The sequence below is a fragment of the Acipenser ruthenus genome, chromosome 21 (assembly GCF_902713425.1).
Source record: "Acipenser ruthenus chromosome 21, fAciRut3.2 maternal haplotype, whole genome shotgun sequence".
Taxonomy (NCBI): Eukaryota; Metazoa; Chordata; class Actinopteri; order Acipenseriformes; family Acipenseridae; genus Acipenser; species Acipenser ruthenus.
Window position 1 is genome coordinate 19,761,111 of NC_081209.1, and position 22,119 is coordinate 19,783,229.

The 22,119-nt window shown below is 45.8% G+C and overlaps 1 protein-coding gene across 10 annotated transcripts in view; it reads left to right on the forward strand.

Annotated features, from left to right (window-relative positions):
* The window catches only part of LOC117428540 (AP-3 complex subunit beta-2-like), a 69,142-nt gene that overhangs the window by 24,781 nt on the left and 22,242 nt on the right, over positions 1–22,119 (forward strand). For all 10 annotated transcript variants that reach the window (XM_058994935.1, XM_058994937.1, XM_058994934.1 and 7 more), the window contains exons 3-10: positions 8,120–8,194; positions 15,327–15,422; positions 16,124–16,284; positions 16,818–16,884; positions 17,169–17,351; positions 18,466–18,648; positions 19,962–20,059; positions 21,511–21,565. In XM_058994935.1, the coding sequence (XP_058850918.1) occupies positions 8,120–8,194; positions 15,327–15,422; positions 16,124–16,284; positions 16,818–16,884; positions 17,169–17,351; positions 18,466–18,648; positions 19,962–20,059; positions 21,511–21,565 (918 nt within the window). The remainder of the gene's footprint in view (positions 1–8,119; positions 8,195–15,326; positions 15,423–16,123; positions 16,285–16,817; positions 16,885–17,168; positions 17,352–18,465; positions 18,649–19,961; positions 20,060–21,510; positions 21,566–22,119) is intronic.

Here is a 22,119-nt window from a genome sequence, read left to right on the forward strand (position 1 = left end):
TGTCACATTTACAGTTTTGCATATATCTGTTCTTATTCTCTTCTATTCTGTACATACTGTTGTCATGGTCCTCATCACACTGATAGCTCCAATATTGCTTTACAGCCGTGGTGGGGACGTATGGTACTGACAGAGCAGTTGTATTATTAATTGTACAGTGTTATAGAGCACCTTGGTATACGAGAGGACTCTCAATTAGCTTTAACACCTTTAGTACCCCCAAAGAGCAGCCCTGTTCTTGCTGTTGCCTCGTGTCGAATGTGTGGTTAAGTTTTGGCTGATACTGAAGTGGGCGTCATGATGTATGCTTTGGAAGGACATGACACGCTGTGTGTTGTGTGCAGCTAGGCTTCATGCACCGTCCCTTTTTCTTTTAATGTGTTTTAATAAAAAAAAAACAAGATAAAGAATCACTACCATAATATGAAAAGCAAATAACAAAACAAAGTTTAATGATATGTGACAATCGGCACAGACAAAACACAGAAGGGTTTTAGACACTGTGTCTGCAGCTAGAACAGTAACTATAGTAACTATTTGTATTATATTGCAGCCCTCTGTGTGACAGGTAGCTTTCATTTACATCTGCATAGTGTATGGACTGGATTCTCAGCTATTTACTACTGTTTTAAAATTGTAATTGTTTCCCTTGCAGAATATTTGTGCTAATAAATAGTACTTTTTTATTTATTTATTTATTTATTTTTTACTGTCAGTAAGCAGTAATCGTTAGAATGGAGATTCGGTTTACAGTGAGGGAAATATTGGAATTGTTATCACAATTCCACTTCAGAAAGCAAGTTGAAAGTTATGTCGGTATATGAAGTAATATAAAAAATGATAGTCAAATGTTTGTCAAAGAATGGAGCTATGGTCAAAAGTTTTGCATCACTCTGTAGATTTAACACATTTTGCTTCATAAAGTCGAATGACACCTGCTGAATAATGTTATGTTAACATATTGAATTACATACCGCTTTGTAGTTTTCCATATACTTAATGAAAAACTGACAATTGTGATATTTAGAAATCTGACATGAAATACTATTATGGCTTCCGGTAGACTTTAGCGCTATCATTTTTTTATTACATTACGTTAAATAAATAAAAATATGTCTTCGAGGGATCGCAGTGTATGCAGATCGAGCTCCTTTTTGCAACAATGCTGGTTTTCTGTTCCCACAATACACCACTCATTTCAATCAGCGTGCCAGCATTGGCCAGGTTTCCATGCAGCTTAGAAAGTCGCCACTCTCTCTCCACGGTCATTATTTATGTGATGTGTGAAGAAAATATCAAAGCAATTGGGATTGTGTTGAAAAATATAAAGTAATGTGTTTCTTGTAAACACTGCAGGGGGTTCTGTAACACTTTTAGCAGAAAAATGGTTAGAAACAGAATGCATGCGTCATGAAAAATAATAACCTTATTATGCTTTATGAATTTTTTTATTGATTGTTACTTATTCATGTTCATGAGCGGGGATCTATATAAAAACACTATATTGATCTATCTAGTGCTTAGTTTGCCATCCACCTTGTTTAGTACTTATTCTAGCATAAGGCTCACAAATAATGCATGTTTCTCCCATTTGTATGTGGATATATAAGACTGGCCCAATAGCATTAGCTGGGATAGATCTAAGAGATGATGAACTAGACAGTCAGTTTGATTTGTAACTGTGCTGTAACTGGTTTTAATTCCCCAGCCAGGAAGATTCACATTTAATCCAGAATGGCTGGCCTGGAGAATCTCCACTGGAGTCTCTAGGCTTTGTATAATTTCTTCTGGAAAGACAAGAACAGGGGGTCAAAGTACTTGCCTAGCATGTCAAGCCAGTCAGGGCATGAGTAAGAATTCAAACCCAGGATCTGTTGGCTTTTAGTCCTTTAACCAACCACCAATAATTTGTTATTGTCTGTCAAAATAGAAATAGATTAAAAAAAGAATCTCCCCTCAAGGCCCTGGAGGGCCATTCCACTACAAGCTTAACGGGTCAAATGAACTACTTCAGGGTCTGGATGGAGGTTTAATTGGTTCAATTAAACAATTTAGAACAGGGTTGGAACAAAGACCAGGAGTGGAAGAGCCAACTTTGGACACCCCTGGTTTATAGTAAAGTTCTCAAAATCCCCTTGTGTTTATAATCCTAGTGTGATACTCAGCAGCTTCATTAACGGAGCATTTTGTTTCACTTACATTTTGTACTTCTCTAAAACAGATCACTGGCAATGATATTTAGGTCTTCATCTGTTTTAATATCCCAAGCATATAGTGTGGGATACCTTTTTGTTATTTCACTTCACTGGTATAACATGAGTTGGATAATATGAGGATTAATCCTTAGGAGGATGTCCTTACATAAACCGCTCTTCCCTACGGGGCTCGTGTCTTACTGGGAAGGCAAATAAAAACCATATACCTCGAACGATGAGTCAGTATCCTCTACAGATACTTTCAAATATGAAATATGAGTGGCATAAATACAGATTTAATTAATATACAAGTAACCATTTGCTGAAGTTTAGTTACATGTTGATAAACAGTCAATAGATAAGCCATGCATGTGTGTATCTATCATTAGACTGCCATTTGAACCCATATTTCATGTTTGTTGAGTGTTTTTTTGAGACTTGGTAGTTTACTGTAGCTTTGCTGTTTTGCTAGCACTTTCCCTCTTACCCAATCCCAGTTTGAGTAGGTTAGAGTGGAATCAGATATTTGTATTTCAGGGTGCGATGTAAAAAGTAAAAATCTTAAGGCATGTTTTATATCATTTGTGTTTTCCTAATATTTTTTTTCTTAGATGTTTAATATCATGTAATTTGTGATCTCTGTGGTTTTCTGTCATTGCTGCTTAGATTATTATTTGTCATGCTTACCAGCAAAAAGCTAGGTGGGGAAGCTTGTTTATTGTGAGGAAGTTAGATAGGGAAGGATATGAGCATTGCACTGTGTCCATATAGGAAGCAATGTGTCCTTATTGTACTGAAGCCTGTGTAAATGTTCAGTAAATTATAAACGGTAAAGTAAATGATCCTTCAAAGTTGGTTCTCACAATGTTTAATTTACTTTTTTCAAAAATAGTCCAGATGCTTGCCCAGGAGAGGTCCCCGAGTGGCTCACCTGGCAGAAGCGCAGCCGTGTGGTGCGCAGGGTGAGTCGTACAGTGCAGGTTCACGTCCTGACTGTGTGAAGTAGGCCGGTCTTCGCTGGGCGCTCCTGTGGGTTAGGGAGTTAAAACCGGCAGGGACTGTTTCTCCTCATCGCTCTGCAGCGAACCCTGCTGCCCAGGCGCCCAGTAAGCTCAGAGCGGACACCTGCAGGGCTGGCCTTTGTCCTCCAGAGGTCGGTAGCTCACTGACATCCACTCTAGAGTTCCTGGGTGTAAAAGGAAGCTGGCTTGGTCGTGGAATCGGAGGACGCCCGCTGAATCTTTGGGTCTGCTGAACCACGTGGGGAATTCGTGCGGTGAGGAGAAAAGCGATTGGGCATTCCAAATTTGGAGAAAATCGGGGTGGAAATTATAATTGGAAACACAAAATAAAAAAATAAAATAAATAAATAAATAAAAAAAATACTTGCCCAGGATGCCACAGCCAGTCAATGTGTGAATCTTGTGTATATCTTAGTGCTATAACATTGACGAGAGTCTCGCTTTCAGTCTCTTTGGCGTTCCCCGAAGCTTGGCCTTGAAACCCAGTTGCTATGGGAAGGTTTTTTTTTTTCCTAACCACAGTTGCAGCTTTAATAGAACAGATGTAAGTGAAAGAGAATGCGCAGGCAGGTGTTAAATATTCATAAGTGGTGTCAGTGTCAGCATGGAAGGGCTGAATGAAGTGCTAAATTATTGATGACAAAAAAAAACTGGAGAACCTGATTCATTTTCCATTTGTAAACCAATGAGCGATAGAAACCGGAGCACTAAACCAGCGTGGACTTCATTTTGCAACTTCAATCGCTATGGCTACCACACCCAGCCATACATCAATATTACCCAAGACAAAGCTGTTTCTCCAGGACAGGTATGGCTAGTGTGTGGACATTGAATAGTTATTATTATTGTTAGTGGGCTTCAGAAACCAGAAAAGTGTATATTTATTACACGTCAAAGACAAAGAGAATTGAAGCCAGAGGAATAAAACAAGGAATTATGTTATGTAAATTAAGTGTTACCCGAAAACCAGTGTTATACAGTATCATGTCGCTATAGTATAAAGAATGATATTTTATTTCAGATACAGTACTACCATCTCATACAAACACACCTATTTAATATCACTTCAGTTAATGTCACCTTCTGATTATTATCACCATATTGAAACGACCTGCCAAGGACATAATATTATTATTATAATTTATTTCTTAGTAGACGCCCTTATCCAGGGTGACTTAAAATTGTTACAAGATATCACATTATTTTTACATACAATTTCCCATTTATACAGTTGGGTTTTTTTACTGGAGCAATCTAGGTAAAGTACCTTGCTCAAGGGTACAGCAGCAGTGTCCCCCTGCCTGGAATTGAACCCACGACCATCCGGAGTCCAGAGCCCTAACCACTACTCCACACTGCTGCCCCTAGGAGTCAATGGAGACAGGGTCCTGATAATATATCACTTTGGTTATTGTCACACTCCTATTAATATCAGCATTGATTAGTCATTCTGCTGAGATCCCCAGCCAGAATCTTTCCGTCTCAACCACAGCCAGTTGCTGCTCCTCTCTGCTGCTTCAGATAAGTTCTTCACTGTGCGACGCAACTCTTGGCCACTGAATCCGACGTCTCTGAGAAACCGGGTTGTAGAGTGTGCCACAAATCCTCGACAACCCACTTCCACTGGGTAAACCCGGACTCTCCATCCTCGCTGTTCCACTTCAGTGGCTAGTTGAGCATACCGCAGTTTCTTCCTCTCATACGCCTCATCTACAGCATCCTCCCATGGCACTGTTAACTCTACCAGGTGAACAAGGCGTGCTGATCCAGACCACAAGACAATATCTGGTCGAAGGTTAGTGGTGGCAATCTCAGGTGGAAAAATAAGCCGTTGACCAACATCTGCCAGCATTTTCCAGTCTCTAGCAGCTTCCAGTTGTCCTGGGCGAGGATTGGTTTTAACACCTTTTCTTGGTGGTTGCTCTCCTGGGCGGAGGAATGTTGTCTTTTGTGTGTAATGTTTTGATGGAACAGGTTACAACTTATTGGTCATGTTACGCTTGTCTTCCAATGCTAAGGCCAAACATCGCAGCACCTGGTCATGGCGCCAAGTAAACCGTCCTTGGCTAAGAGCCACCTTACATCCTGTCAAAATGTGCCTTAATGTTGCAAGTGATGAACACAAAGGACATGAGGGATCCTCTCCTACCCAGAGGTTTAGGTTCTGTGGTGATGGGAGAACATCATATGTTGACCTGATGAGGAAACTGATCCTGCTCTGTTCCATTGACCATAGGTATTGCCAGCCAGTCTTGCGTTGTTCCACACTCTCCCATCTCATCCATTCTCCCTGCTTGGCCTGGGAAATGGCTTTTATACACCTCATCCTCTCCTCCTGCTTTTGCACCTCGTTGACCACCAGCTTCCTCCTTTGAGCTGGGGCTGCCTTGTGCCATGTAGGAGGAGCTGAACTGAAACCAAGACCCCCTCTTCCATGCTGAACTTGCCCCATGATATCACCAATTCGAAGGGCAGCCTTTGCATCTTCCACAGCTTTCTTTGCCGCCCACTTTCTTCCAGTTTTCAACACAGGTGCTGCCTCCCTTACGCATTTATCGCGTGACTACTAATGTCATTTCCAGTCTGACCTTGGCGCACTTAAACTCCTCGGTTAGAGCAGAGACTGGTAGCTGCAGTATTCCTTTACCATAAAGTCCCACTCTGCTGAGGCAGCGTGGAACTCCCAACCATTTCCTGATGTATGAACTGATTAAAGCTTCCAGCTTCTCTACTGTTGTCAAAGAAACCTTGTACACAGTCAGTGGCCACAGCAACCTCGGCAGTAGACCAAACTGAAAGCACCAGAGTTTTAGTTTACCTGGTAGAGCGCAGCTGTCTATGCTCTTCAACCCTTCCACTGCTTGTTGTCTAACTTCTCCCACACAAACTGTGTCCTTTAGATCCCCGTCGTACCATCTCCCAAGACTCTTCACTGGCTTCTCAGACACTGTTGGTATTGCCTCACCATTAATAAAGAATGTTTTATCTACTACTTTGCCTTTAATTATAGAGATGCTCCTTGATTTAGTGGGCTTGAATTGCATTTGTGCCCATTCAATGTTATTGGTTAATTTGCCCAATAATCGATTAGAGCAGGCTACTGTTGTAGTCATGGTTGTCATGTCATCCATGTATGCTCGAATTGGTGGTAGTCGCATTCCAGAAGCCAAGCGCTCTCCTCCTACTACCCATTTTGATGCCCTAATGATTACTTCCATTGCCATGGTAAAAGCCAGTGGAGAAATGGTGCATCCTGCCATTATTCCAACCTCTAGGCATTGCCATGTAGTGCTGAATTGCAAATCTCCAAAATAGGCTTTCACTAAATTTGTTATTGTCATCGGTACACTGAAAAAATCAAATGCTGCCCAAAGTAATTCATGTGGCACTGAACCATATGCATTAGCCAAATCCAGGAATGTCACATGGAGCTCCTTCCTCTCCTTTTTAGCTGATTGAATTTGTTGCCAGATCACATTGATGTGTTCTAAGCAAATATACAAACGAGAGGTGGCCATTCAGCCCATCAAAGGTCGTCTGGTTCCTATTAGAAGATCTCAGAGCTTTTTCAAGTTGGGTCTTAAAGTATCCAAATCACACTGCGATACACAAACCTAGTTTCTATTTATCTTTTTTTTAATAACTCTACTATAAAGAGTATTTTTTACACCACTACATTTTTCTTCTTTTTGTGACTTTATTCCCAAAGAATGTTCTCCAATTGATGTTTATTGAATAGGATGAATTCCCAGAATAGTGTGATTTTGCTTTCATGCACACGCAAATATGATTTAATGATGGTATATGTTGTAATACTAAAAGAAACGTACAGCTATAGGCAAAGGTTTTGCATCACCTAGAATTTTAGGATTGAGACATTAATATCATGTTAAAAGAAACTCCAAAAGTCTACCGGAAGCCATAATAGTAGTGCTGTATTTCATGTTAGATTTTGAAATGTCACCTTTTTCAGTTTTTGGCAGTTTTTCATTAAGTATATGGAAAACTGCAAAGCGGTATGTAATTCAATATGTTAACGTAACATTATTCCCCAGGTTTCATTAAACTTTATGAAGCAAAATGTGTTAATTCTATAGGGTGATGCTAAACTTTTGACCACAGCTCTATTCTTTGACAAACATTTGACTATCATTGAAAAAGATTTCTAGTTGATACAAAGAATTGTATACTTTTTTTATATTACTTCATATTACAGACAAAACTTTCAATTTGCTTTCTGAAGCGGACTTATGATACAAATAACATTTACTCCCTCACTGTAAACAGAATCTCTGTTCTAACGACGTCTGCTTACTGACAGTAAAATGAAGTGTTTTTTTTCAGTTTATTGCAAACTGTTCCAGCTTGTATTGTTGCCAGTATATGGCATGTCTGGGTTCTGTGCCATTGGCACAGGGGGCAACCCAGTAACATGACAAGTTTCCCTGTCTTAGGCACTGAAAATAAACAAACAACACATAAATAAACCTGGTCCAAGCACTTCAAACGCACAGGAAAACAACAGCAGTAACAAGAATCACATTTGCCTGAAATCCTGGTGTAACAGGTAAGACATTGGTCAGGTAGACAGCAACAAAGGACTGAAGTTCAGCTCTTCAATCTCTTTTAAACAGGAGACACAGCTTCCCCTGGTCCAGGTACAGACAGTTATGCAGGTTCTCTAGTTTCAGAGCTCTGTCTTACTTTCAGCAAATACTCCCAACAGCATATATGTAGCACTCAGTGCTGGAGCAGCTTCCAGTACTGTTCCTACAGCCTACCGAGACCAATGCACAACATATACACTAATAAGGTGACAGGGGATGCCTCGTTTTTTTTTTAGTTTTGCTCCATTTATGAACGTGTTTCTCTTATTAATATTTTCATATCTTTGTTTCTTAGATGATTGCCAGAGGAAAGAATGCTTCAGACCTGTTTCCAGCAGTTGTCAAGAATGTGGCCTGTAAAAACATTGAGGTGGGTAAAGTGTCAATATCTCAGTCATTGACTCAACCCTCCACTGTCATTTTAATGTTCATATTTGCACAGATCTGCCGTAGACGTGGTACAGTTACAGTTACAAGTTACTGAAAAATGTAATCAGTAATGTGTTACATGTAATTTGTTACTACCCAATACTTTGTAGACCCTAAACTTGTTTAATTCACAGGAGTGTATTCACAGAGAACATTTATTTTCATAGTCAAATCACCACAGTTACTCCAGATAAGGGAGACCCGTCTACACAGCTCTCAGTACCTTTCCGTGATATTCAACCGTGTCATCAGTCATGGGCGTCCGCGGAATTAATTCTAGAGGGGGGGTCAAGGTGTTTAAAACTTGTCTGGGTACTGTGGTTTTGTAACACATAATAATTATTACACCTCTAAGCCTCATTTACATTTACAACCCAGACTTAAGCCGGGATAGGTCCGGATGGAAGCAGAGATCCTTCTCATTTTCAGGTAGCGTTTACACGTGTCTGTCTTTATTTAATTCAAGAGCACAGACTGTGCTGCACAGTAACGGGAATTTAAGAATACACGTTAGCTACTTTCTCCACATCTAGAGAATTATTTTAACCACTTATTTAAAGCCAGGAACCTCCTGGTTCCAAACCTTTTCTTTAACCACTGGACCACACAGCCTCCACAGAATATAACTATGAACAGAAAATAAAAACGATATTCACAGTTGGGCATTGTGGCAGGATGGCTCGCAGTGGTGAGGTGTGGTGACGTCACGGACCAGGAAGTAACTGAAACCAAAACAATGGATGGGCGGGTGAAGCTGAACGCATCGGCGGTCAGCGTATTTAATAAATCAAATAAACAAAACAAATGATTTTAACAAAACAACAAAACAAAAGGGCACGAGGGCCAAACGAATCAGACAGACAAACAAGTAAGTGTCGTGCTGACTAATCCAGCACGTTTTAGCAATTGTTAATTTCTGTCTCCTCTCTATCTCCCCGTACCTCCTCTCTGCACCCAACCCCGCAGCACGGACAGCTGCAGGTTCTTATACTCTGGCCGAGGGGTTAACTGGCTGTTAATCATCTTATTACCCCTCGGCCACAGTCTGCACGCGTTTGGTAAGGATGCATGACTGTCAGCTAGTTAAATAATCAGTAGCTGATCAGTCATGCATCCTCACGGGGTTTTTAAATATAAATATAAAAAACAGTAACAAAAGACGCAGCGCTTTTATCCGCGCCGCAAACAAATACAAATAATAATAAATATGGGCGGGACACTCCGCCACACATGCCCCCCCTTGTGCGCAGCACACATGGCCTTTTCGGCCACCTCCCCCCCTTATTCCCTAAAGTCCCGGCTAGCAGTCCCAGCCCAGGAACAGAGGAAGCAAGATGTCTCCGGAGGTGGCCACGGCGGGATGTCCTCCTCCCACCCCAACAACTGTAGCTTCTCAGTGGACCACGCACAGGCCGGCTCCTCTGGCCAGAAAAATTTTGGGGGTGGTCTCCAGACCTGCCCCCCCCTTTTCCGTGACCGGCAGCTCCCCTTCATGGGGCTCCAGCCACAGTATTTCCTGCTGCATGGCAGGACTGGTAGCGACCCCAAGGCAAAACAGGACCCTCGGGAGGCGACGGCAGCAGCAGCGGACCTTCGGGAGGCGACGGCAGCAGCACCGGACCCTTGGGAGGCGACGGCAGCAGCACCGGACCCTCGGGAGGCGACGGCAGCAGCACCGGACCCTCGGCAGGCGACGGCAGCAGCAGCGGACCTTCGGGAGGCGACGGCAGCAGCACCGGACCCTCGGGAGGCGACGGCAGCAGCAGCGGACCCTCGGGAGGCGACGGCAGCAGCAGCAGCAGCGGACCCTGAGGGGAGCCCCTGGCCATGGAGGCGGCAGCAGGAGCTCCACTTCTCCCTCGTTCCCTGTAACTGGTGGCTCTCCAGGTGATGCGGAGCAACAGGCAGCCCCAGGCGATGCGGAGCAACAGGCAGCCCCAGGCGATGCGGAGAAACAGGCAGCCCCAGGCGATGCGGAGAAACAGGCAGCCCCAGGCGATGCGGAGCAACAGGCAGCCCCAGGCGATGCGAAGCAGGCATCCTTGGGGGGTGCGAAGCAGGCATCCTTGGACGGTGCGAAGCAGGCATCCTTGGGCGGTGCGAAGCAGGCATCCTTGGGCGGTGCGAGGCAGGGCAGGAGCAGTCCTTCCCATGACGGTGGATGTGGAACGAGCAGGTATTCACCCTCTGCTGGTGGAGGTGGGAGGGGCAAGCAGTCCTTCCACGGCGGCTGAGGCGGAACCAGCAGGCATTCACCCTCTGCTGGTGGAGCTGGGAGCGGCAAGCAGTCCTCCCACGGCGGTTGAGGCGGAACCAGCAGGAATTCACCCTCTGCTGGTGGAGGTGGGAGGGGCAAGCAGTCCTCCCACGGCAGTTATTATTTATTTCTTAGCAGACGCCCTTATCCAGGGCGACTTACAATCGTAAGCAAATACATTTCAAGTGTTACAATACAAGTAATACAATAAGAGCAAGAAATACAATAACTTTTGTTCAAGCAAAGTACAAGTGTGACAAAACACAATTCAATAATACAGCAGATAATAGTGATAGTTACATCAGGATATGATTAAATAGTGATAGTTACAGCAGGATATGATTAAATACAAAATTGAGTTGAGGCAGAACCAGCAGGCATTCACCCTCCGCTGGTGGAAGTGGAGATGGAGGTGGCAGAGACAGAGGCAGCTCCTGCTGCTCTGCTCCTGGTGGTGGAAGTGGTGAAGGCAGAGGCAGCTCCCGCTGCTCTGCTCCTGCTGGTGGAAGCGGTGGAGGTGGGGACAGCGTGTAGTCTCCTCCTGTTGCAGGGAACCGGTGCTTCTCCTTCTCCTCCTCTTCCTGGAGAATGGGGCAGTTGACCACAAAGTGGCCCCATTCCCCACAGGCAGTGCACCAGTTCATGGCCTCAAGTGCGCTGAGGTATGCTTCCCAGCTGCCCTTCGGTCGTCCCTCCTCCTTCTCTCCAGGACGGGGACAGTTGACGACGGAGTGACCCTCCTTCCCGCAGGAAGGGCACCAACTTGAGGCCTCGACCAGGCGAAGGTAGCCATCCCAGCGTCCACTCTTGAGCTTCCCTCTCTTGGGCTCTTGACGCTCGGGCTCTACCTTCATGGGTGCTGGAAGCACGGGCTCCCCCCCTCCGGGCGCTGGATGCACGCGCTCCCACCCTCCGGGCGCTGGAAGCACGCGCTCCCCCCCTCCGGACGCTGGAAGCACAGGCTCCCCCCCTCCGGACGCTGGAAGCACGCGCTCCCCCCCTCCGGACGCTGGAAGCACGCGCTCCCCCCCTCCGGGGCGCTGGATGCACGCGCTCCCCCCCTCCGGGTGCTGGAAGCACGCGCTCCCCCCCCTCCAGGCGCTGGATGCACGCGCTCCCCCCCCTCCGGACGCTGGAAGCACGCGCTCCCCCCCTCCGGACGCTGGAAGCACGCGCTCCCCCCCCTCCGGGCGCTGGATGCACGCGCTACCCCCCTCCGGACGCTGGAAGCACGCGCTCCCCCCCTCCGGGTGTTGGATGCACGCGCTCCCCCCCTCCGGACGCTGGAAGCACGGGCTCCCCCCCTCCGGGCGCTGGATGCACGCGCTCCCCCCTTCTGGGCGCTGGAAGCACGGGCTCCCCCCTTCTGGGCACTGGATGCACGCGCTCCCCCCCTCCGGATGCTGGAAGCACGCGCTCCCCCCCTTCGGACGCTGGAAGCACGCGCTCCCCCCCTCCGGGCGCTAGATGCACGCGCTCCCCCCCTCCGGTTGCTGGAAGCACGCGCTCCCCCCCTCCGGGTGCTGGAAGCACGCGCACCCCCCCCCCTCCAGGTGCTGGATGCACGCGCTCCCCCCCCTCCGGACGCTGGAAGCACGCGCTCCCCCCCTCCGGGCGCTGGAAGCACGGGCTCCCCCCTTCTGGGCACTGGATGCACGCGCTCCCCCCCTCCGGGCGCTGGATGCACGCACTCCCCCCCTCCGGATGCTGGAAGCACGCGCTCCCCCCTTCTGGGCGCTGGATGCACGCGCTCCCCCCCTCCGGGTGCTGGATGCACGGGCTCCCCCCTCCGGGTGCTGGATGCACGGGCTCCCCCCCTCCGGACGCTGGATGCACGGGCTCCCCCCTCCGGGTGCTGGATGCACGGGCTCCCCCCTTCTGGGCGCTGGATGCACGCGCTCCCCCCCTCCGGGTGCTGGATGCACGCGCTCCCCCCCTCCGGACGCTGGATGCACGGGCTCCCCCCTCCGGGTGCTGGATGCACGGGCTCCCCCCCTCCGGGTGCTGGATGCACGCGCTCCCCCCCTCCGGACGCTGGAAGCACGCGCTCCCCCCTTCTGGGCGCTGGATGCACGCGCTCCCCCCCCTCCGGACGCTGGAAGCACGCGCTCCCCCCTTCTGGGCGCTGGATGCACGCGCTCCCCCCCTCCGGACGCTGGAAGCACGCGCTCCCCCCTTCTGGGCGCTGGATGCACGCGCTCCCCCCCTCCGGACGCTGGAAGCACGCGCTCCCCCCCTTCTGGGCGCTGGATGCACGCGCTCCCCCCCTCCGGGCGCTGGATGCACGCGCTCCCCCCCTCCGGGCGCTGGATGCACGCGCTCCCCCCCCCTCCGGACGCTGGGAGCACGCGCTCCCCCCTTCTGGGCGCTGGATGCACGCGCTCCCCCCTTCTGGGCGCTGGATGCACGCGCTCCCCCCCTCCGGGCGCTGGATGCACGGGCTCCCCCCTCCGGACGCTGGAAGCACGCGCTCCCCCCTTCTGGGCGCTGGATGCACGCGCTCCCCCCCTCCGGGCGCTGGATGCACGCGCTCCCCCCCCTCCGGGCGCTGGATGCACGCGCTCCCCCCCCCTCCGGACGCTGGGAGCACGCGCTCCCCCCTTCTGGGCGCTGGATGCACGCGCTCCCCCCTTCTGGGCGCTGGATGCACGCGCTCCCCCCCCTCCGGGCGCTGGATGCACGGGCTCCCCCCTCCGGGTGCTGGATGCTCGCGCTCCCCCCTTCCGGGCGCTGGATGCTCGTGCTCCCCCCTTCTGGGCGCTGTAGCCTGTTTCTTCGCCTTCTTGGCACCGACCCTCCTTCCCTTCTTCGGGACCAGCAGTTCCACCTCCTGCCATGGAGGGGGTTGGTCAGGTGGTTTGTGCCCGACCTTGCCGACGGCAAAGCACCACTCCTCCCCTTTGAGGCAGGTGAGGCAGGTTTCTTGATCCACCTGCGGCGACTCATCCGTAGTCTCCACCTCACCTCGATCAAAGGCCTGCACAAAGAGGGGGTCTTCATATGGGCACACCTCAGGGAGGTGCCCATACTCCAGGAAGGCGAGGCACCACGTAGCCCCTCCTCCCTTCAACTCCCTCTGATGCTCATGCCACCTCCCCATGTAGACATCCACTTTATCCTTTTTTTTTTTCTCCAAACACAAAAACACTTATTCGGGAAAAAAAAAAAAAAAAAAAAAAAACGTTTTCTTTTCTTTCCTGGTCCGGCTCCTGGAGGCGTTGTTTGTCCCACGCAGGACACCATATGTGGCAGGCTGGCTCGCAGTGGTGAGGTGTGGTGACGTCACGGACCAGGAAGTAACTGAAACCAAAACAATGGATGGGCGGTTGAAGCTGAACGCATCGGCGGTCAGCGTATTTAATAAATCAAATAAACAAAACAAATGATTTTAACAAAACAACAAAACAAAAGGGCACAAGGGCCAAACAAATCAGACAGGCAAACAAGTAAGTGTCGTGCTGACTAATCCAGCACGTTTTAGCAATTGTTAATTTCTGTCTCCTCTCTATCTCCCCGTACCTCCTCTCTGCACCCAACCCCGTAGCACAGACAGCTGCAGGTTCTTACACTCTGGCCAAGGGGTTAACTGGCTGTTAACTGGCTATTACCCCTCGGCCACAGTCTGCACGCGTTTGGTAAGGATGCATGACTGTCAGCTAGTTAAATAATCAGTAGCTGATCAGTCATGCATCCTCACAGGGTTTTTAAATATAAATATAAAAAACAATAACAAAAGACGCAGCGCTTTTATCCGCGCCGCAAACAAATACAAATAATAATAAATATGGGCGGGACACTCTGCCACAGACATTCACATTGTAAGACATTTTATTTAATACACTTCAAGCAAATGCATTTAAAATTAGGTGATTTAAATGCAATGCACAAAAAATTACTTTGGTAAAGTTACAAAAAAATAAACATGAATACAAATGTATTTACCTTTGTATATGTTGCCCTTTGTGAAAGAAAGAGTGCTTTAAGTTGCTTGCAGACCCATAGAAGATGAGTAAATACAAGTACAAAATAGCCCCTCTTATTAATGCACAATATCATAATAGTTTTTATAAATGCACTTTTGCATTTATAGATTGCTAGAGCAATCTGATTTTCAAGAAAAAACACCACCAGTGTTCACAAAAATCCTATTTTTTGTTGTATCATTAAAAAAAAAACATACTATCTGCTGTCAAATTTAAAAGATTAATTTAATATTTCACATCAAGAATAACATCTGTGCATTATAAACTGGGAGATGCAAGACGTTTCTACACCAAACTTCCTGAAAAGCTGTGTGCTGTGAACTACATATCTGAGAGTAGCCTGACATTTCACCATTTTACATTTACAGAAATTCGCTATAAATACAGTGTTTTTTAAATAGCAAATGTTAATATTTTTGTATTGCCAGTAAAAGCACCATCTTTGGGCCTAAAAATTTCAGGCTAAAACTCTAAACTTTCTCAGCGCTACTCCGGATGTCTGAATGTGTGAGTTCTTTAACGTCACACTGACTTTCTGTTCCTGTAGTCTGCACTATTGAACGCACAAGAATCCCTGGACAGTCTGCCCAGCCTTTGAGCAGGACAGCCAGCTTGGTATCCTTTTGATCAGCTTGGTGTGCTTTCCAATAGCTTTTAAAAACATGATATCATCACCCGAATAGATGACTCCTCTGTACTACTGCGTACACTGTTTGATTGAATAGACCCCATTAAGTTTGACATTGACGATATATGATCTCTTACAGTCCTGTCTAAGCACTGAATTTTGGAATGCACGGTACAAATGTGACTGGCCTTCTCTTTTTGGACAGGTGAAGAAGCTGGTGTATGTGTACCTGGTCCGGTATGCAGAGGAACAGCAAGACCTGGCGCTGCTTTCCATCTCCACCTTCCAGAGGGGGTTAAAGGTGAGCGGCTACACATTAACAAGCTTTAAGGGCTAATCTGGTACCTGGTCTGCAACACCCAGGGTTACCATTTCACTCCACATACACTAGAACAGTTTGGGACAGTTCAGGCTTTTCAACTCACACCCCAGTGCATTGTGGTAAATGTAGTCCTGCTGTGAAAGGTACATGAGACAGGTAAAAAGTACTAGAATGCATTGCGATGAGAGTTGAAAAGCCTGAACTGTCCCAAACTGTCCTAGTGTACATGGAGTTGTATGGTAACCTTAGAAATACCCACTTGGCTTTTAGCACCATGCTATGTCAAGAGCAGCTCTAAAGGCAGTAGGATTCTGTTCAGCTCCCTAGCAAATCCTGTGATGCAATGTTTTTCAGTTCTGGTTCTCAGTGCCAAGAAGTGGCCTTGGAGAGAGTCCAGCTAAATCTTTATGACACATCACAAATGAACCCCATTCATGACACCAACGGTACTAGTTTCTACTAAATATCTGTATGGTTGGCTTGGACACCTGTTTGAAAGAATCACATCTTCGCGTCTACTTGTGCAGATGTTCCCTCATCCATAAACGTTAGCTGTCGTTGCCATTTAAACATCAGTGTGCATGCTTTTTCCATATGGCTTTAGACATTTATACTGTTCATTGTTGTTTTCCTGGTGTAAATGAAATAAAGTGTCATTAGTTTTTTGTTTTGTTTTGCAGGACCCCAACCAGCTGATCCGAGCCAGTGCTCTGCGAGTTCTCTCCAGTATCAGGGTCACCATCATCGTTCCCATCATGATGCTGGCCATCAAGGAAGCAGCGTCCGACATGTCCCCCTACGTTCGCAAGACAGCCGCCCATGCCATCCCCAAACTCTACAGGTAAGCAGCCAGCAGGCCTCAGAAACAGCATGCCAGTGCGGATCAATTCACAGCTGCTCCAGCCACAACAACAAGGCCATGTGTGCCCAGGAGCACAGCGTTGTTTACCAGCTAGATAAAAACAACAGATGCTGTCTCTGCAGTTAAACGCTGTTAAATCTTTACAGCAGCTGTCTCATTGGATTACCACAGTCCGAAAAAGCTCTGCGTCCTGTTTTCAAATGTTTCCCTGCTTGTTGAAATAACAAAGAGCTAAGCAGAGATGGGGCTGGTCATTACTTGAAAGGAAGGTCTCCAAAGAGTGTCGGCTGCTGCCGTGTATGGAATGGTGGCTCAATCTAAAGAACCTTTTTGTTATTGGCCAACCAGTGCCCCAGCATGGTGTCAGTATAGTGGGTTCTGTACCATGGGAGGTGCAGTCTGATGAGACATTAACATGGTAACTAGAGCTGACCTTTAATCTTTTGGAACTCAGATTGACTGGTATTGAGATATAAAAAGCTGCATAATTTTTTAATTTTTTTATTTGTTAGTTTGGACCCAGATCAGAAGGACCAGTTGATTGAAGTTATTGAGAAACTCTTGGCAGACAAAACAACGGTAAGGCACTGCTTTCCTATAGAAAAGGCAGTGGTGGCTGAAAATATTATATACAGTGGCTCTCAAAAGTATTCACCCCCCTTGGACTTTTCCACATTTTATATATTTATATGCTTTACTGTGCATTGCTGTTCTTTACAATGCTTGCCTATGCTTTACCATGTTTTCATTGTGCTTTATTACGCTTTGCTATGCGTTTGCTGTGGGACACTTTTCTAAGGGTGGTTTTGAGTGTGAATGGCTTGAAATGAATGCTGTGCTCTCTAAATCCTCCCCTCTCTCAGCTGGTGGCGGGCAGTGTTGTGATGGCGTTCGAGGAGGTCTGCCCAGAGCGGATCGATCTCATTCACAAGAACTACCGCAAGCTGTGTAACCTGCTCATCGATGTGGAGGAGTGGGGCCAGGTGGTGATCATCAACATGCTGACCCGCTACGCCAGGACCCAGTTCCTCAACCCCAACCACAACGTGAGTGCGGCGCTGCCTCACGCCTCAGCACCCTTCCAGGATGAATAGCCAGAAATCAGGGCCCCACGTAAAAGGACAAGCGACTCTATTTAAAAAATATAACAGCTAATGAAGGGATCTATCAATATTTGTAAGGCATTTTCAGGTGAAATCAGATTTAACCTAATTCAAAAAATTCCCTTCATGGCGTTAGTGTTGGTGTTTTTATATAAATTAGTACACCATACATATAAAATAATTGTATATGTCAATGCAATATTTAATATGAAATAAATTATAACTGACTAAGGCTATTAAATATTTCAGCAAATTGTCAACATTTAACACTGGAAAAACGCCATCTAAACTGCAATTAGCACCCTGTGGCAAAGTGCCCCGCCCCTGTGTGCATTTGTGTGTTCTGTGTTGTATGTATGCGTGCGTATGTTAAATGTTGGTGTATAGTCATTAGTACACGGGATATAAACGGGTCTGTGTTTCACGTGTATTTAAAAAGTGTATATTTGTATTTAGGCACGGGATTGCACATCACGCACGTGCATTTAAAATATAATATGCGAGCACGGGGTTGCACAGAATTAATTCACGTGCTGGAATTCAAGTGAATAATTAATTAGTAATTGAATCCAAGCACAATAGTATATATAGACGCACATTTCATTCAGTCAGGGTTAGGTGTTCGGTGAGTGGAGAACGGGATTGGAGCGGAGGTAAATGTTAAAAAGAATAATAAGAAGTAGTCGTAGTAGTAATCTGCTCACCGTGTTGTGTTCGTCTGTCCTGCACCGTCTGTTTAGTGTTTAGTACGTTTTGTTTGTCTTTTTATTTTGGCGTGTAGTGCCGTGTCCTGTGTTTTTGTACTGTTAAACCTTTTTATTTGTTAATAAACGCTGAGTGCAGCCATTGCACTCAGCTCATCATCACCACCGTCTGTGTGTATTCCTTTTCTGGTCTGACGCCACCCACTCTGGCCGTCTTTGTGACACACCCCTACTAAAAATAAGCTTAGTGGTAAAGTTAGACAGACGTTAGGAAGAGCTGGGCCGATCCGGTTTGATATTTTCCCGTCCAGTCAGCCCCTAACCCCGGTGTAATAACCCCGCTTTGCCTGCAGGAGTCGCTGCTGGAGGAGAGTGCGGAGAAGGCGTTCTACGGCTCTGATGAGGAGGAGACGGAGGAGAAGGATGAGAAGGAGGAGGTGGCTGCCCTGGCCAAGAGGAAGCCCTATGTGATGGACCCTGACCATCGGCTGCTCCTGCGCAATACCAAGCCCCTGCTGCAGAGCAGGAACGCAGCAGTGAGTACAGAGGGGCTGCACAGAGAGGGGGAGAGGGCCTCTGCCAGTCTCATTCCTGAAAGGAAAAGAACTGTGTAAAACACTGTAGTGTTTAAAACAAACTTACTGCACTGCAGCTGCTGGACTGATCCATGTTTACTTGTGTTTTATATTTCCGGTTATTTCCAATTAAAGAGAATGGTGGCAACATTTCACTTGCCATATAATAAACTGTTATTAATGAGTAGCTGAAAGTTAGGGTTGGATCAATGGTTCAGGTAATAGAACCAAATACTATTACATTTCTTGATAATATCCTATAACAATTGGTTCAATTTATATTATTTCCATACCAATCCCCTTTGGTCATGTAGAATGATTACTTTATAATCAAAATACACATTTGTCCTAGGGTTTCCCGTAAGACTGGGTTAGAGGTTAGATGAGATAATAAAATATGTTAGCTAGCAGTAAACTGTAATTAACAGCACTCAAAATGTATTTCATCTTATAGTTAGAGTGAAGTACAATGTTTATTGGTGCATCACAAACTGCAAAATTCTAATGATGATTTGTAGTAAAAAGCTGTTTGAATCTCTCCCTTGTACATTCAGTTTACTCCTCGTTTCATTGCAGGTGTGAAGCTGTTTGAATCTCTCCCTTGTGCATTCACTTTACTCCTCGTTTCATTGCAGGTGTGAAGCTGTTTGAATCTCTCCCTTGTACATTCAGTTTACTCCTCGTTTCATTGCAGGTGTGAAGCTGTTTGAATCTCTCCCTTGTGCATTCACTTTACTCCTCGTTTCATTGCAGGTGTGAAGCTGTTTGAATCTCTCTGCATTCAGTTTACTCCTCGTTTCATTGCAGGTGTGAAGCTGTTTGAATCTCTCCCTTGTGCACTCACTTTACTCCTCGTTTCATTGCAGGTGTGAAGCTGTTTGAATCTCTCCCTTGTGCATTCACTTTACTCCTCGTTTCATTGCAGGTGTGAAGCTGTTTGAATCTCTCCCTTGTGCATTCACTTTACTCCTCGTTTCATTGCAGGTGTGAAGCTGTTTGAATCTCTCCCTTGTGCATTCAGTTTACTCCTCGTTTCATTGCAGGTGTGAAGCTGTTTGAATCTCTCCCTTGTGCATTCAGTTTACTCCTCGTTTCATTGCAGGTGTGAAGCTGTTTGAATCTCTCCCTTGTGCATTCAGTTTACTCCTCGTTTCATTGCAGGTGTGAAGCTGTTTGAATCTCTCTGCATTCAGTTTACTCCTCGTTTCATTGCAGGTGTGAAGCTGTTTGAATCTCTCCCTTGTGCACTCACTTTACTCCCCGTTTCATTGCAGGTGGTGATGGCGGTCGCTCAGCTTTACTTCCACCTGGCTCCAAAGGCTGAGGTCGGTGTGATTGCGAAAGCCCAGGTGCGCCTGATGAGGAGCCACAGGTAGGGGACGCCATTCCCTTTGTATAATGCAACAAACAAAAAATGAGGACGCGTTTCTTTTGTAAATGGACTGTCCCAGATTATAAATCAAATTCACTGAAGATTTCACACAACATGACTCGCCTGCAATGCAGTTCAAGTCTACCAATGTTCAAACCAAACCATGAAAAAAATATCTGTGGCAGGTTGCATACATCTATTCCATCCCATCTATGGATATGTAGCCTACACGATTAAAACCCTGTAGCTCCAAATTCAGAGCATTTCACTTTGAAAGAGGAATTTGTTTGTGTAATTAATATCCCCCTGGAAGAAACTAGACAGCCCCAAGTGACATGAAGATTTTACAGTTGTTTTTGCATCTACAGTTTATCTGCTCTTAATTGCACCACTGTTTCACATAGCACTGTGTATTAATGATGTATAATACTGCGACTTGTAGGGGAAGCACAGAATAGTCGACTAGTCCAATAGAAAAGCCACAGTCGACCTCAGAAAGAGCAGGGACCAATCACACGTCACGTAATTGTGAAGTGTGAGGTTTCAGATGGATGGAAGTACAGTTGTATTGCAAACCATTAACATATAAATGACATTTTAGGACACTAATAAATAGCTTTGAAAAATTTAAGCAGTTTTAAAACAGTGTGCAGACAGCAAAGTGTCACAAAACAGTATGTTCACGAATGAAGCACCAGACATTAACAAATACATTTATTAGTCTTTTTATTTTTTAAGTGGCAACTAGTCGACCTATTTTTACCCGTTGAACTCAAATTCAATGTCAAATTAATAGTTGTTCTACATCTAACGGATTCTAATAGTCTAGGTTATCCCCTGCTAGTAGCATTTTGACTAATAATTTAGCATAGGACCACAAAAAAGCTTCTTTTTAAAAATTGCCTGTGCAGAAAAACACATTTAAAAGAGATCCATTCAATCTGAAAGGAGGCCAGCAGCCCATGTTACCAATTAAATGTCCCCCTGAACCATGTAACGGATGGGGCTCGCAATTAATGGAGTACCGCAGTGGGGTTATTAATAGTCTGCACACGCTAGTGATGAAGTTTAAATGCACAACTTGGGCTCATTACATGGGAAGGAACTCATTCAGTCATTGATCTGATGCAGGAAATTAGTGCTCATCAAATATCAAATTATAAATGTGCTTTTGACAGAAGACTGCATTAACTAGCAATGCTTAAATGCACCAAATTAGACTGCAGCAGAACTGACAGGGTGCAGGTTTTCAGCTGGTCGTACTGGTTCAGGAAACTTATTACTGGTTGTGGAGCTGGGTAAGTTGGTTCAAGAGAAAAGGTCCATTAAAATGTCATCAAACTGTCTTTACACCTAAATGGGGCCTATTTGCAGTATATCTGGTCTAGGATTGTATGTGCATGATGGGAGCTCTAACAATCTCTTAAAAAGTTTTGTTTTTTTCTCCACAGTGAGGTCCAGTATGTTGTTCTTCAGAACGTGGCGACCATGTCTATCAAGCGCAGGGTGAGTTTATAGATAGTATTCTACATTGCTGTTTGCACATACACTGTCACATCTGTAGCAACATCTCTGGGATTGAACACAAAGAAAGAATTTGAAAGTGGTAAGAGATAATATTATACAGGCTTCTTATTTATTAAAAGAAGTGGTACAGAGGATTTAGCAATTGCATAGAACCATATGCTTTTATTATTTTACAGAACCTATCAGAATAATTACAAACATATTCAAATGCAGCTACTTCAAATATTCAGAATTTCTAAGTAAAAATAAAGTCAAATAGACAAAGTGAGACTGCTAAAACCTCTTCCCATAGTTCCTCCGTTCACAGTTGGAGCCTCGCTTACATAATAATTTGAACAGTACATCCAATAAACATGGAATGTTTGAAGTGTTTTTAGTATAGTTTCTTTGGGTGCAACGTTTCTTGGGATAGCTGGTGATTTTGTGAGTGCAGAAGTTGGCAACACTGGTTAAAACCCCAGATTCTACTCAGTGTTCCCACAGACTGTAGACACACCCAGGGCTGCACAGTGTAGAACAGGAGCTTCTGCTGG